Raw genomic sequence first — 17159 nt, 5'->3', positions numbered from 1 at the left:
GGCCCTGTCCGAGGAACAATTGGTTTCTGTGTTTGCTCAACCTTGCTGGGCTGGCCATCTGGCCACCCACAGATATCTCTGTGTTTGCTTAACCTTGCTGAGCAGGCCATCCGACCGCCCACAGATATCTTTGTGTTTGCTCAACCTTGCTGAGCGGGCCATCCGACCGCCCATAGATATCTTTGTGTTTGCCACCAGGCAGCCTGTGTCCTTGGGCTGAACTTCCTTTTGATAGGCAATGACTTTGCAGCTGTGGAGGAACGGAATTTTCCATAAGCCTCAGCTTTCAGCTGCCTGTTAGACTGGGCCAGGGTCTTTCATTCCCCCATTGCTCTTGTAACTGAATGGAATCTTTCATTCAAGGGTTTCTGCTATTTCGAGATCCCTCTGTTTTAGTTGTTGGTACTGTTGGGTCAAGACCAGAGATTGTACGACCGACAACCTTTCTTTTATGAATTGGGTCAGTCTGTTTAAGATGCATGGCCCAAACATCAGAATCAAAAGTATAATGATCAGGGGTCCCATAATGGTGGATATGAGGGTCGAATACCAAGGGGACCTGTTATACCAGTTCTGAAACCATCCTTGTTGGGACTCAATTAGTTGTTGGTACTTTTGGCGTCTTTCTTTTATCTTGGCCAGATTGTCTCGTACCACCCCAGTATGGTCAGCATAAAAACAGCATTCTTCTTTAAGGGCAGCACAAATTCCTCCCTGATGTAAAAATAAGAGGTCTAGTCCCCTTCTATTTTGGAGGGCTACTTCTGCCAGGGAGGACAGGGACTTTTCCAGGGCAGCGACTGACTCTTCTAGAGACTGGATGTCGGCGCGCATTACCTGCTGCAGGAGTTGAAACTGCCTAGTCTCTTGCAAGGCAACGGTACCCGTACCTATCCCTGCCGCCAGGCCACCCATGGTCAGTCCACCTAGTAGGATGGCAGTAGTGATGGAGATGGGTTCCCTCTTATTGTGGCCAGTTTCTATTAAATCATAGTCAGGGGGGTGGTAAATTACCTTAGGCCATAGTTCGATCAGAACACAGTAATCACCGGTGGCATTAAGTACCGTGGTGGAGATACAAGGGGTTAATCCGGTGCTACAAGCCCAATACGTCCCATTAGGGGCAATCAGATAGCGGCCGTTCTGAGGTGAAGGCTCGGTGACATTGCATAGTTTTTGATGAGTTGCAGGGACCTTACCTATGCATAGCCCCCTTCCAGATACTTCTGAGATAGTCAGTTTATGCTGCATTGTTGTCCCACAGAGGGCCCCGGCTGAACTCTGATTTGTATAGTTGCCCAAAACTGCTAAGCCTTCATAGTAGGGGGGTCGCGGAGTTAGGCAAAGCCAACACCCCTGAGTTTTATCCAGGCGGGTTAGATTTAGAGTGGCATAGGTTCCTTGTATTAGATCTAATAATCTACTTCCTGTACCCTCTGGGGATTTTATCTCGATAGAGCCAGGCCTAACGGAGTCGAGAGAAGCATTTGGATTTGTGCTGGGTATTGTGGGGGAGGTAGGTTGCGGGCCAGACTGGTCAGATGGGTGTCTCAGTCCAGCCAGTACTAGGTTTGGTCCGATAGGTACCGGATTAGTTTGGACGCTTAAACAGATTTTGAAGTTTAAGCCCTTGTCGTATCCCTCCATGTACCACCTCAGTCCCCACGTTCGCCCCCCCCAGCCATTGGGTGTAATCCAATTTGCCCTTTTGGGTGAAAGTAATGTTCAAGGGGAGGCAGGTGGGTTGGTTGCAGGACCAGGAGCCCCATGTTGGCCCGCTGCCGAGGCAACCATTGTTGCCGGGGGTGGGTGGGGTGGGGGGGGAGGGCGAGAGTAATTGCGGCTCACCGTGATCCAGTCCCAGGAGGAACTAGGTTTCCAATAGGCGTCCCCTGTGGTCTCACAACCCCATGAGGCGCAGAAATGTGCCTCATATCCTCCACACCTTAAGGCTTTAGATTGTCCCTCCCGGGGGCAGACATAGAAATCCATTTGCGCCAGGCGGCATCTGCCTTTTGGGCTCCTGCAACCTACGTGCCAGAGCGGGTCTCCAAGCCCTTGTAGATGTATCTCCACCCCCGTTAAAGGAGTGTTCATGTATTTCTGGAGCTCATTGGCACCGTACGTGGAGATGTCCCAAGTGTCCAGTCCCGCGGCCAGCTGGCAGAAATCAGGAGTGAGATTGGGCCACCAGGTACCAGGCACGTGGTAGCCTGAAAGTGACCAAACGACCTCCCCTTGAGAGAGTACTTGCCAAGTTAATTGATGGGGGGTGTGAGGGCTTTTTCCCCAAATAAGGGGAGGGGAGAGTATCAGGCAAAAGGTGACAGTCAAGCAACCCGGGAGAGTCTTTAGAGGGTTTTGAGTGCGTTGAGCCGTCCATGTCCCTTGTGGCTGAGGATCGTCCGACCGGGCCGGCTTGACGTGGCTCGCGTGGATCCAAGTGGCAATCCCGTCGACCTTCACCGTGGTGGGGGTTGTCAGCAAAACCAGATATGGTCCCTTCCAGCGAGGTTCGAGGTTTTTGGTCTGATGGCGTCGGACCCAGACTGCGTCTCCGACCTGGTATGGATGGGGCACGATCAGATTGTCTCTCTGGTCCCGATATGCTTGGGCCAGAGGCTTCCACACCTCCTTCTGAACCAGTTGGAGGGCCTGTAGGTGGGCTTGTAGAGAGGGGGAATTAGCATGATCAGAAATATCTTGATCGAAAAACTGAACAAAGGGAATGGTAGTCCCATATAAAATTTCAAAAGGGGTAAGTCCGTGGGGGCCCGGTGTATTTCGGGCTCGATAAAGGGCCAGGGGGAGCAAGAGGACCCAGTCTTTAGTGCCAGTTGCAAGTGATAATTTAGTTAAAGTCTCCTTAATGGTTCTATTCATTCGTTCTACCTGTCCTGAGCTTTGGGGTCGGTAAGCACAATGTAATTTCCAATCAATACCCAACAAGGTGGCCACAGACTGACTTACCTGAGAAACAAAGGCAGGCCCGTTGTCTGTCCCCAATAACTGTGGCATTCCGTAACGGGGGAAGATTTCTTCAAGAAGTTTCTTGGTGACCACCTTTGCCGTCTCATGCTTGGTAGGGTAAGCTTCAGTCCATCCCGAAAAGGTGTCAACAAAAACCAGGAGGTACTTGTATCCATATTTTCCTGGTTTGATTTCTGTGAAATCTATTTCCCAATGCACCCCAGGCCAGTGCCCCCGAGCTCGAATCCCCATGGGTAGCTTTAGCCTGGTCGCATTTACGCGGGCGCAGGCGTCACATCGCTCAGTCACTTGTTTTAGTATTTCTTCTGTTCCCAACAGGTGGCGGGTATTTTCTTCCCGGGCTAATAGTTCTCGCATTTTTCTGGAGCTCAAATGAGTTAGTTTGTGTAGGCTGCTAATCAGATATCTAGTCATTAGGCGGGGAAGGACAGTTTTTCCTTGATAGGTCCAGAGACCATCATGTACTCGGGTCGCCCCCAGTCTTTTCATGGCCTTGATGTCCTCTATCTCATAGTCCCATGACGGAGAGGTCTCCTCGGAAGCCTCATTTGTTACAGGGACTACAGCTGCCTGAAGGAGGTGACTGCTGTGTCCCATGGCCAGGGCAGCCTCCCGGGCGGCCAGGTCTGCCCTCCGATTTCCCCGGGCGACTGGGTTGTCGCCTTTCTGGTGCCCTGGGCAGTGTATGATGCTGAGGGCGGTTGGCAGGTGCAGAGCTCCCAAGAGGGCCAGGATTTCCTTTTTGTTTTTGATGTCCCTGCCCTCTGAGGTCAATAGCCCCCTTCGCCTATAAATTTCACCATGGATGTGAGCTGTGGCAAAGGCGTAGCGGCTGTCTGTGTAGACAGTGAGTTTCTTACCTTCTGCCAGTCTCAGGGCCTGTGTTAAGGCGATCAGCTCTGCTCGTTAGGCCGATGTTCCCGGCGGCAGGGCCTTGGCCCAAATTATTTCCGACTCAGTCATCACCGCAGCGCCGGCTTTCCGCTCCCCTTGATGTACAAAGCTGCTTCCGTCCGTGAACCAGACGTGGTCGGGGTTGGGAAGGGGTTGATCCGTGAGGTCAGCTCTCGTCCCATGGACCTCGGCCAGGACCTGTAAGCAGTCATGAGTCTCTGCTTCCCCAGGAAGGGGAAGTAGCGAGGCGGGGTTTAGGGTCACCGGAGCCCCGAAGTGAATTCGGTCCTTGTCCAGCAACAGAGTCTGGTAATGGGTCATTCTGGCATTGGTGAGCCAGCGGCCCGGTGGCTGCCTGATGACCGCCTCTATAGCGTGGGGGGGCATAGATGGTTAAAGGCTGCCCCAGAGTCAGTTTGTGAGAGTCTTTTATAAGGACCGCGGTGGCGGCGATCATGCGGAGACATGGTGGCCACCCCGACGCTACAGGGTCTAATTTCTTGGACAGGTAGGCGACCGGCCGTCTCCAGGGTCCAAGTTTCTGGGCTTTAGCGTAGCCCTCCTGCTCGGCCACGAATAGGTCAAAGGGTTTGGTCAGGTCAGGTAGCCCCAAAGCTGGGGAGCTGAGCAGAGCCTTCTTGATGTTCATGAAGGCTTTCTCCTGGCCCGCCCCACAGTCAAAGGCAACCCCCGCCTTGGTGAGGGGATATAGGGGGGCTGCCATTTCCGCGAATCCGGGGATCCATAGCCTACAAAAACCTGCCATTCCCAAGAATTCCTGCAGTTTTCGGGGGGGTCTTGGGAGGAGGGATGTCAAGGATGGCCTGTTTACGGGCTTCTGTTAGCCAACGTTTTCCATCCTGAATTCTGTACCCCCAAGTAGGTGACCTGGGTCCGGCAGATTTGGGCCTTCTTGGCAGAGGCCCTATACCCCAAGTCTCCTAAAGTTTTTAAGAGAGCTTCTGTCCCCCTAAGGCATTCCTCCTCTGTTTTGGTGGCTATCAGGATGTCATCCACATATTGTAGGAGGATGACCTCAGGGTGGTGGACTCTAAATCCGGCCAGGTCCTGGTGTAAGGCCTCATCAAAGAGGGTAGGGCTATTTTTGAACCCTTGGGGCAACCTAGTCCATGTGAGTTGTCCCGAAATTCCCAGGTCCACATCCTGCCACTCAAAGGCAAACAATGGCTGACTGTCTTTGTGTAATCGCAGGCAGAAGAAGGCATCCTTTAAATCCAGGACTGTGTACCAAACATAGTCAGGTGGCAGTCCACTCAGGAGGTTGTAGGGATTAGGGACCGTGGGGTGTATGTCCTCAACCCGCTTATTGACCTCCCGGAGGTCCTGGACTGGCCTATAGTCATTTGTTCCCGGTTTCTTGACTGGCAACAGGGGAGTATTCCAGGGGGACCGGCAGGGGGTTAGAATGCCCTGCTCCAGTAGCCTCCTAATGTGAGGTTTGATCCCATCGCGGGCCTCCCGGGACATGGGATATTGTTTAACTGAGGCCGGGAGAGCAGATGCCTTTAAAGGGACTATGATGGGAGCCTGTTGGAGGGCTAGTCCCATTCCTCCAGTCTCTGCCCAGGACTGGGGAAAGTCGGTCAGCCAGTGGTCTTTAACCTTAAAAGAGTCATCCTTGGGCTCATGTATTCTATATTCTTCTTCTAAGGCTATGGTCAGCACCGTGAGTGGGGCCCCTTTTGGCCCCGTGACTCTTATGTTGGCTTTCTCGAAGTGTACCTGAGCCTTTAACTTCGTTAGGAGGTCTCGACCCAGGAGGGGGTATGGACAGTCAGGAACATGTAAAAAGGAGTGCATCACCTTACCGGTCGCTAAGTGGAGCTGGCGGTCCGTGGTCCATCAATATTGTTTCCCGCCGGTGGCCCCTTGTACCCAGGCGGTTCGGCGGCTCAGGGGGCCGGGTGACCGGTTTAGAACAGAGTGTTGGGCCCCCGTGTCGACCAGAAGGTGACTGGATGCCCCCCCTACTGGTATGGTTACCTGGGGCTCGGGGGGGGGGGGGGGCTCCTGGCCCTGACCTCCCTAATCTTCGAGGCTCAGGAGGTCGGAGGTCTGAGAACGGGGTTTGGGTCTTTGAAAGGTCCTTCTTTGTTTCTTGGGGCACTCCCGTGCCCAATGTCCTCTTTCCTTGCAGTATGCACATTGGTCTCTTTCTAGGCGAGGCCCCCTTTGTCCCTCTCTCTGCCTATCCTGTCTCTGCTCTGCGACTACTGTGGCCAACAGTTTAGTCATTTCTCTGTTACGCTTCTTGTCCCTCGCTATCTCCCTCTCTTCAGTTTCCTGTCTCTGACGTTCTGCCCTCTCTTGATCCTCTTTCCTCCATCTCTCTTCCCTCTCTTCCTGGGTTTCTCTCTTGTTAAAGATGCGCTCCGCCTCTCTTAATACGTCTGGTAGAGTACAACCCTGTAAATTTTCCAGCCGCTGTAATTTGTTTCTGATGTCGGCGGCCGACTGCCAGATGAAGGACATGGTCAGGCCAGTGGCTTGCCCGGGGTCCTCAGGGTCATATGGGGTATACATTCTGTAAGCTTCCTTAAGTCTTTCTAAGAATGCGGCTGGCGATTCCTCTGCCTTCTGAACTATCTGTTTTACCTGGGCCAAATTTGTAGGGCGCCTACCCGCCCCTCGGAGACCCGCTACAAGCAACTGGCGATAAAGACGTAGATGGGTCCTACCTGCCTCAGTGGTGAAGTCCCAGTCGGGGCGGTCAAGGGGGAAAGCAGCATCAATTTCATTTGGAAGCTGCGTAGGTTGTCCATTTGCCCCAGGAACATTCTTCCAGGCTTCAAGAAGGACCCGCTGTTTTTCCTCCGAAGTTAGGAGGACCTGCAAAAGCTGTTGGCAATCGTCCCAGGTGGGCTGATGGGTAGTGAGAACCGACTCTAATAGATCAGTCAGTCTCACGGGGTCTGCTGAAAAGGAGGGGTTATTATTTTTCCAGTTATAAAGATCGGAGGCAGAAAACGGCCAGTATTGTAATTGGCCATCGTGGCCCGTCCGGAGGGGCAGGGCAGTGGAATCCGGAGCGGGCTGCTCCCTGCGGCCTCGCAGTCTGGAGGCCATAGGTGAGGGCTCCGGGTCGGTAGGAGGCAAAGGTTGGGCCTCGGCTGCTGCCGCTGCCAGTTGACCTGCCGGAGGAGCCTGGTACGGTGGGGGTTCCTCTGTCAGAAGATCCAATAGGAGACCGTCTTCTGGAGGGAGGACCTTGGGGTCTCCTCTTTTCTCTTTCTGCTTAGTTACGGTGGGGTAAAGGCCAGAATGGGAGGACTGAGGATGCGGGGAGGGGGTCAAAGGGGGCGGAAGGGGGGTGCGGATGGGTTGGAATTGGCGGGGGTTAGGGAAGAGGAGGAGGAGGGACCTCCCGGGTGCACAAAGGGGCGCACCCAGGGAGGAGGGTTATAAACTAACGCTTCCCAGGTGACTATGTAGGGTACTTGGTCCGGATGGCTGTGGGGCCCAGGATCCATGACTTTCTCTTTCACCTGGAAGATAATTTGAGGGTTAAAGGTGCCATCTCATGGCCAGCCAACATTTAAAGCTGGCCACTCGGAAGAGCAAAAGGTGATCCATCTCTTCTTGCGCACATCGACAGACTGGTTGTGAGCGTACTCCTGAACCTGTTGCCAATGTGAAAGGGTCAGACTGAGCGGAGTGGTAACTGTCTGGCCCATTTCCTCGAGAGTGATGACAAACGACACTAAGACGGACGAACAGATAAGAAACAAAAACAAACAGATTTTCGCTGCGCGGCTTTGACGTAAAGTCAAAAGCAAAAATTCAGATGGCCTCGGGGACGGGCGCCTCGTGCTCCCGTCCTCGTCCCCTACAAGGATGGAAAATCCCTCGGTCAGCGGGACTTCCCCAAACAGACGGGGCAGATTCCTAGACATCTACCCCTAACCCAGATGAGTCCTTAAGGACTCCAGACGCTACCAGGACGTCTCCTGGAGCTGCGGTCGGGAGTATGAACTCGTCAGTTCCTCCTCGGTGCCGCCAGATACAGATGCATACAGCTGTATACTACAGACGCGGGCGCAGGAAAGTAACAGGCGAAGACAGACAATAGACAACAGAAATTGAGTCCGGACGATTCTTACCTCCCAGAGGTGGGTCGGTGGTCCCTGGGCGGGGGTCTCAATCCGGGACGAGCCCCCAAATGAAAGATCCCAAAAGGGATACTTTCACGGAAGGGAGACCCGTACCCAAGGAACAGCGAGACCATGAACTTGGATGCAACAGCAAGAGGCTTTTATTGGTAACACGCGGGTACCCCGGCGTCTCAGTCTCGGGGAACTGAGAGCGCGCCGAGCTGGGGACTCAGGGGTTCTTTTATAGCAAAAAGCGCGGGACAGAAGCAAGAAGCTTAGTAACAGGACCCTGATTGGACAATTTAAATGAGGCTAGGGTTCAGGGCAATTGAGGTTTTTCTTGGAACTCTAGTCTTGGCCCTGTCCGAGGAACAATCGGTTTCTGTGTTTGCTCAACCTTGCTGGGCTGGCCATCTGGCCGCCCACAGATATCTCTGTGTTTGCTTAACCTTGCTGAGCGGGCCATCCGACCGCCCATAGATATCTTTGTGTTTGCTCAACCTTGATGAGCGGGCCATCCGACCGCCCACAGATATCTTTGTGTTTGCTCAACCTTGATGAGCGGGCCATCTGGCCGCCCATAGATATCTTTGTGTTTGCCACCAGGCAGCCTGTGTCCTTAGGCTGAGCTTCCTTTTGATAGGCAATGACTATGCAGCTGTGGAGGAATGGAATTTTCCATAAGCCTCAGCTTTCAGCTGCCTGTTAGACTGGGCCAGGGTCTTTCAGTATGGCGATAGACATGGATCTATCTGCGTCTTCTTCATGCCAGCATCCAGTTATTCCAGCACCATTTGTTGAAGATGCCTTCTTTTTTCCATTGTATAATGTATGTTTTCCTCCCTTTCTTGCATTTGTTGGATTTTTTGGTTTGTTTTTTCTTCGATTTCTTGCATTTTTTGGTTTGTTTTTTCTTCCATTTCTTTAAGGAATTTTCTCACATCCTTTCTGAGGGCCTCTATCATTTTCATGAAGGTGTTTATGAGGTCATTCCCTTCTGCTTCATCTGCATTGGGGTATTTAGGTCTTACTGGTGTAGAATTTCTAGACTCTGGTGGTGTCATATTTGCTTTTCTGTTGCTGAGTGTGTTCTATTGCCTTTTTCACATCACTTCTTCCAGTGGGTGTAGAAAGAGCCTCTTCTCCTGGTGGGTAGACAACCAAGGTTCCCTTTTGTTGGGTGCAAGCAAATCCAACACTCTCTGGCCTCTGCTCTCTGTCTTCTGTCCTCTGTCCCAAGTGCGGGCAGGAGTGGACCTGCTATTGCTGCAGGGTCCTGGTTGTTTGGTCGTCCATAGGGGGCACATCTACCTGGCTGTGGTCCCTAGGCCAGGAGATCCACGAGGAATTCCGGTCTAAGATGGGGACCCAGAGCTCACCTCTGCCCTCTGCCTCATCTCATTTTTATAGCATCCAGCAGAGCAACTTGGCATTCACCATGATGCCCATTAGTATCAGCACATACCTCATAAATGCAAATTCCCTTTGCCTGAAGATGAAAATAAAAAGAATTGTGATAGTTTTATTACTCTTTTGAGCATAACTAACCACGTTTCTTTTTTGTGGTTTTTCAAGACAGGGTTTCTCTGTGGCTTTGGAGGTTGTCCTGGAACTCACTCTGTAGACTAGGCTGGTCTTGAATTCACAGAGATCTGCCTGCCTCTGCCTCCTCAGTGCTGGGATTAAAGGCATGAGCCACCAACACCTGGCAACTAATCACTTTTTAATTGAATCTGAAGCCCACCCATAGTAAGGAGAATATGACTGGGACTCTGTTACTGGATCAAGTCCTTGGGTCTTGGGACAACATAAGCCTTAGTGTTGGAATCCATTACTGAGTTTTGCTAAATAAATATTGTTTTTTTAAATTAGTTTCTAATTAAATTAAAAGCAATCTTATTATACATACCAATCGCAGTTCCCTCTCTCTCCTGTCCTCTCATTTCCCCATCATCCCATCCCATGTCCCATCTGATACTCAGGGGGGATCATCAAAGACTGTCACATCATTTGGGGCAGGACCTAGGCCCTCATCCATGTATCTAGGCTAAGACAGCAGTGTAATAATACATTCAACAACATAAAGGGCAATGTGGCAGCACCAGAAACAAGTGGTTCAAAACAACGAAGCATGAACATACAATTGCAAATGAAGCAAAAGAAAATGAACTTAAAAGTAACTTTATGAAGATGGCAGAGGTCCTTAAAGAAGAAATGAAAAATTATCTAAAAGAAATGGAGAAAAAGGCCAAAAAATGGAAGAAATCAATAAATTCCTTAAAGAAAGTCAAGAAAACCAATAAAAACAAATAGACAAGTGAAAGAAACAGTCCAAGACTTGAAAACTGAAATAGAGGCAATAACGAAAACAGAAACCAAGGAAATTCTGGAAATGGAACTACATATGCAAGCATAATCAACAGAATTGAAGAGATGGCAGAGAGAATCTCAAATATTGAAGATATAATAGAGAAAACAGAATTTTTTGTCAAAGAAATTTTTAAAGTCAACAAATTCTTAACACAGAACATCCAGGAAATTTGGAACACATGAAAGGACCAAACCTGAGAATAATAGGGATATTAGAAGGAGAAAAGTACCAACTCAAAAGCACATAAAACATATCCGACAAATTCATAGAAGTAAACTTTTCCAACCTAAAGAAGGATATGCCCATGAAAGCACAAGAAGCTTACACAACACCAAATAAACTCAACCCTGACAATGTCCTCTCACTATATAATAGTCAAAACAATAGACATATACAATAAAGAAAAATACTAAGAGTTGCAAAGGAAAAGGGATATAAGAGTTGCAAAGGAAAGGGGACAAGTAACGTATAAAGGCAGACCTATTATAGTTACACCCTACTTCTCAATGGAAACTCTGAAAGTCAGAAGGTCCTGGACAGGTGAGATTAGGCAAGAAATGAAGCAAAGAGTTATAAATGTCTATGGTGTTTGAAGTAAAGTCATTTCACAGTATAAAGACATAGCCAAGAGAGATGTGAAAGCACCTGTAACTGTTAAATATCTCAGTCTAGGGTTTAATGCAACCTCTTACTCTGTACTAGTGTGTTAGCAAAGGTTACAAGGACAGCATCTAATACAATGATGCCAGGGAATTGTAAAATTCAAATGTGTGTCCAAAGACAGAGTCTGATGAGAATGGTCTTCCTCATGAAATCTAAATTCCCAGGTTTTGTTTCCATGAACTAAGACCACAACTCACATAGAGCCACCTAAATATGTGTTCCAAGGGAACCAGGTTACATTTCAAGCTGGTGTAATGGCTCAGGAAAATTCTATAGTTCAGGGTTGAGGCATTGAACACCCAGTTGATGTGCTCTTTCCTGAAGAAGCCTATTTGTCACTTTCTTAGCTTTCCTCAGTTGCCTGTAGTGAGTTGTATACGGTTCAGGACTTGTGGACCTTTCTTTAACCACTTTGGAATGCGTATAGTTGGGCTCATGTTTAGGTGGTCATATGGTTAAAACTTTGATTATCTATCTCTGACTTTACAATGAGACATAACATTAGCTCAAACTTCCCAATACACTCGCACTACCAATCTTTCCTCATCCTCTTCCATCCTGTTCCCTGAGGCTTAGGTGAAGGAATTGTTTTGGAGATGTATCTGTTGGACTGTACTCCAAAAACTGTGTATTTTGACTTGTTGTGGTTTTCTGAAATGGTAACCTACACAAGGCAACATTATACAGACTTAACAGGGAATATTTAGGTATTTTGGAACATATATTTGCAACATATATGTACTTGTATGCTAAATCAAATAATAAAAAAATTGAGGCAGGCCCAGGATTAAAATATAAAAGGGTTTTGAAAATAAGATTATGGTATAATATCAAAAGATAAAACAAATAATTTTAAAAGGATTTATTTTGGATCATGATAAAGGGGAGCAGTACATCACTTTGGGGAAACCATATCAGCAGAACTCTCAAGCATATTTTCTTGTTGAATCAATGTTTGGAAACAGAGATTACTGAATGTTGGTGCTTATGTTACTTTTTCTATGTAAACATCAAGAATCTTGGCCATGGGATGTAGTTGTAAGATTCAGTAGAAATTCTCTGCATTTTTGTTAATGTTGTCAGCCAATACCATCATAGATTCACCAGAGTTATGATTTCATGGTGTTGTTACATTCCAGTCAAATATAAATCTGCTGTAGTCATCATCTGTGATATTAGTTATTTCATAAGACTGGAATGGATAATCAAATTAGTTTTTCCTCAGTTATAAACAAACACCCCTTTCCTCAAACGTGGTGAGAAAGAGTTTATATTGGGGTCAAATATGAGTGAACAAGGACTGAGAACACAGGTTATTTAAAATATAATGTGATGATTTTTTTCATGTAATTTTTACCATAACAGAAAAAATAAATCAACAAATAAAGATAATTTCAAAATACATTTCTAGTATAGTCATGTGGTAAGTTACAGCAATCCTTGGAATTCTGTACTATGAATTAATGTTTGATGTTATCCTTTACTATATTAGTCTTTCTTTGGTAGAAGCTAAGATCAGTTTGTACATTACAAAATTATTTATTTAGAAACCATATACAGGTAGAAGTTACAGCTGGCTAATTAGAAGAATAAGACAGCCCAAGATAATTTAGTGCTGGACATCAAACATTACAATGTTCCAGAAATACAGAATATCCAACTAGTTAGTCAGTCTTGATTGATGTATAAAGTATGTATAAGAGTTTTACAAGAGAATTTCTATTGACACTACTCAAAACCCTAAAAATGTAACATGAGTTATCCTAAAGACTGCTTATTTCCAGTGAACTCTATCTCTCATGACTTTTAATGAGTTCTTATCAGGTCTCATGAGAATGATATAGCACTTGGGGATGAAAATACAGCATAGGAGTCCTGCACTGGAGGCCAAGATAGAGAAGACCTCCACAGCCACCATGATATTTCCTTTAGTACTATGGTAGACAGGGAGGAAGGTGACCCAGACACTGCAGAACACCAGCATGCTGAATGTCAGATATTTGGCTTCATTGAAGGTGTCTGGCAGGTTCCTGGCCAAAAATGCTACAGTGAAACTCCCTATGGACAGAGCCCACAAGTATCCCAGGACACAGTAGAAGGCTGTGACAGAGCCCTTATTGCACAAAATGATGATCTGACCATGTTCAGAGTGTGCATCTGTGTCTACATAGGGAGGAGATGTTCCTAGCCAGATTCCACAGATGATAATTTGTATAATTGTACAGATGGGAATGGTGCATTTGGGTGCCCCTGATTTAAGCAAGCCTGTCATCATTCTTCCTGGTGTAGTGATCTTGAAGGCCAGGACCACAGTTATGGTTTTGGCCAAGACAGTAGACACAGCCACTGTGAAGACAACTCCAAATGTGATCTGTTGTAGGATGCAGGTGGCTGTGTTGGGTTGACCAATGAAGAGCAAGGAGCAGAGAAAACAGAAGGTGAGGGAGATGAGCAGGATGTAACTGAGAGTCCTGTTATTGGCCTTCACAACAGGGGTGTTTTGGTGCTTTACAAACACCACAAGGACAAGTCCTGTGAGTGTACACAAGCACAGGGCCATGATAGCCAGTGTTATCCCCAAAGGATTTTCATATGCCAGAAATGTCACAGATCTTTGGAGGCAGTGTGTTTGTTTTGTGCTGGCATACTGATCATCTGGACACTTCATACACTGATCCATATCTGGCAAGAAAAGTAATGCGACATCAGTACAACTTTAGTGATATTTACACATTGTAATTCCATTCACGTATCAAAGTAGTACATTGGGTAAAGGAATCCAATTGTTCTTCTGATCACTGAAGACAATGAAGCCTACTGCTTTGAAGATTTTCCCCATTTAATATTGTACATCTTCTTTAGAACCAAGCAAGTAAATGAATATTCTTTTCTATTATCATGAAATGTCTTTTCTTATCTCTATATAATTATAGCATATCAAAAGAAAAATAAAACACAAACAGCAAAACAAAACAGAAAAGAGAATAAAAAAACTAGTCAGGCATGGCTGCACACACCTTTAATCCTTGCGATCAGGGGCGATCCCAGATAGGTGAGCTTGGGTCTCCAGGGGGACACTCCCCATCCTCTGCCCAACCCCCATCCCCTCTGTCTTCAGGGGCCTCTCCTGGTATCCAGAAGACCCACCCACACAGGAAAGACATCAGCCCTTCCAGGCCCCAATCTCCCGTGATCCCAGTCAGCTTCGAGAAGGAAGGAGATCAGTAGAGACAGAAAGACCCCACCAGCACCCACTGGAAGAAGAAATGGGAAGAAGACAGAATAAGAGCTCACTCAGCAATCAAAAGACCAACATAACTCCACCAGAATCTAGGGAACCAATGCCAGCAAGACCTGAAAATCACTACATAGATGAAGCAGAGGAGACAGACCTTAAAAATCATTTTATGAAGATGATAGAGACCCTCAAAGAAGAAACAAGGAAATCCCTTAAAGAAATAGAGGAAAAAACAAACAAAAATCCATGATATGGGGGGAAATTTCAAGAAATAAACAAATCTCTCAAAGAATCTAAAGAGTACCAAGAAAAAACAACCAAACAAATGAAGGAAACAATTCAGACAGATTGAAAGCTGAAATAGAAACAATAAAGAAAACACAGAATGAGGGGATGCTGGAAATGGAAAAGCTGAGAAAATGATCAGGAACTACAGATGCAAGTATCACCAATAGAATACAAGAGATAGAAGAGAAAATCTCAGGTGTTGACGACTCATTGGAGGATATAGAGTCATCAACCAAAGAAAATCTCAAAACCAATAAATCCCTAACACAAAATATCCAGGAAATATGGGACACCATGAAGAAGCCAAGCCTGACAATAATACGTATAGAAGGCAAAGAAATACAGCTCAAAGGTACAGAAAACATATTCAACAAAATCATAGAAGAAAACTTCCCTAACCTAAAGAAGGATATGCCTATGAAAATACAAGAATCTGGCAGAACACCAAATAGGCTGGACCAGAAAAAGAAGTCACCTCGCCATATAATAATCAAAACATCAAACCTACAGAATAAAGAGAAAATATTAAGAGCAGCTAAAGAAAAAGGCCAAGTAACATATAAAAGCAGACCTATCCGAATTACACCTGACTTCTCAATGGAAACGATGAAAGCCAGAAGAACCTAGATAGATGTCCTATAAACGCTAAGGGAACAAGGATGCCAGCCCAGACTACTATATCCAGCAAAGCTTGCAATTACCATAGATGGAGAAAACAAAATATTCCATCACAAAGCCAGATTTAAACAATACGTGTCCATGAATCCAGCTCTACAGAAAGTGCTAGAAGGAAAACTTAGATCAAAGGAAGATAACTACTCTCACAAAGACACAGGCAATATATAATCCCACTTCACATAACACCAAAAGAAAAAGGGAGGAGAAACTACACAAAATAACTTCACTACCAATAAATCAAGCACAAACAAGAATCATCAATCAATGGTCATTGATATCCCTCAATGTCAACGGCCTCAACTTGCCTATAAAAAGACACAGACTAGCAGAATGGATATGAAGACAGAACACATCCTTCTGCTGCATACAAGAAACACATCTCGACATCAAAGACGGACGGTATCTCAGAGTAAAGGGTTGGGAAAAGATTTTCCAATCACACGGACCCAAGAAACAAGCGGGTGTAGCAATCCTAATATCTAACAAACTAGACTTCAAATTAAAATCAAATTAAAATCAAATATGAAGAAGGACATTTCATATTCATCAAAGGAAAAGTCCATCAAGATGAAGTCTCAGTTTTAAAGATCTACTCCCCAAATACAAAGGCACCTACATTTGGGAAGGAAACATTACTAAACCTCAAATTGCACATAAAATCGCACACACTAATAGTAGGAGACTTCAACACTCCGCTCTCACCACTAGACAGGACCTCCAGACAGAAACTTAACAAAGAAACAAAAGAACTAATAGAAGTTATGACCCAACTGGGTTTAACAGACATCTATAGAACATTCCACCCAAACACAAAGGGATATACCTTCTTCTCGGCACCACATGGAACCTTCTCTAAAATTGACCACATAATAGGAAACATAGCAAATCTTCACAGATACAAGAAAATTGGAATAACCCCCTGTATCTTCTCAGACCACCATGCATTAAAATTAGAATTCAACAATAACACAAATCGCAGAAACCCTACAAACTCATGGAAATTGAACAATGCTCAATTGTACCATCCCTGAGTAAAGGAAGAAATAAAAAAGAAATTAAAGACTTCCTAGAATTCAATGAGAATGAAGACACTGCATACGCAAACCTATGGGACACTTTGAAAGCAGTGCTGAGAGGAAAGTTTATAGCACTAAGTGCCCACATGAAAAAACTGGAGAACAGCCATACTAGAGAATTAATAGCACAGATGAACGTTCTAGAACAAAAAGAAGCAAACTCACCCAGGAGGAGCAGATGCCAGGAAATAATCAAATTGAGGGTTGAAATCAATCAAGTAGAAACCAGGAGAACATTGAGAAGAATCAATCAAACAAAGAGTTGGTTCTTTGAAAAAATCAACAAAATAGAAAAACCTCTGTCCAAACTAACCAAAAGACAGAGAGAGAGCATGCTAATTAACAACATCAGAAATGAAAAAGGGGAAATAACAACGGACTCTGAGGAAATCCAGAGGATCATCAGGGCATACTTTGAAAATCTGTACTCCACAAAATTTGAAAATTTAAAGGAAATGGATAATTTCCTGGATAGATATCACTTGCCAAAACTAAATCAAGAGCAGATAAACAATCTAAACAGACCTATAACCCTTAATGAAATAGAAGCAATCATCAAAAGTCTCCCAAACAAAAAAAGCCCAGGCCCAGATGGCTTCAGTGCAGAATTCTACCAGAAATTCAAAGAAGAGCTAATTCCAATACTCCTCAAAGTATTCCACACAATAGAAGTGGGAGGCTCACTGCCAAACTCTTTTTATGAGGCTATAATTACCTTGATACCCAAGCTACACAAAGACACAACTAAGAAAGAGAACTATAGACCAATTTCCCTCATGAACATCGATGCAAAAATACTCAATAAAATACTAGCAAATCGGATTCAAGAACACATCAGAAAAATCATC

At 46.0% G+C, this 17159-nt stretch overlaps 2 protein-coding genes across 2 annotated transcripts in view; both read right to left on the bottom strand.

Moving 5' to 3' along the window:
• Positions 1-280: 280 nt before the first annotated feature.
• Positions 281-12058, bottom strand: LOC121132752. Its single transcript, XM_040737048.1, is given in 8 exon segments — positions 281-1698; positions 1700-1757; positions 1823-2715; positions 4241-4447; positions 5602-7137; positions 8499-8655; positions 11565-11695; positions 12026-12058. Coding segments are annotated over 8 exon segments (4359 nt in total). The 3' UTR covers positions 281-354.
• Positions 12059-12805: 747 nt separating this feature from the next.
• Positions 12806-17159, bottom strand: part of LOC101841568 (vomeronasal type-2 receptor 116-like) — a 42708-nt gene continuing 38354 nt past the window's right edge. The window contains exon 6 of the mRNA XM_040738804.1: positions 12806-13713. Coding sequence (XP_040594738.1) covers positions 12806-13713 — 908 coding nt within the window. The remainder of the gene's footprint in view (positions 13714-17159) is intronic.

The sequence above is a fragment of the Mesocricetus auratus genome, unplaced genomic scaffold (genome assembly GCF_017639785.1).
Source record: "Mesocricetus auratus isolate SY011 unplaced genomic scaffold, BCM_Maur_2.0 Super-Scaffold_100676, whole genome shotgun sequence".
Classification (NCBI taxonomy): Eukaryota; Metazoa; Chordata; class Mammalia; order Rodentia; family Cricetidae; genus Mesocricetus; species Mesocricetus auratus.
This window is presented reverse-complemented; position numbering and strand designations above follow the sequence as displayed.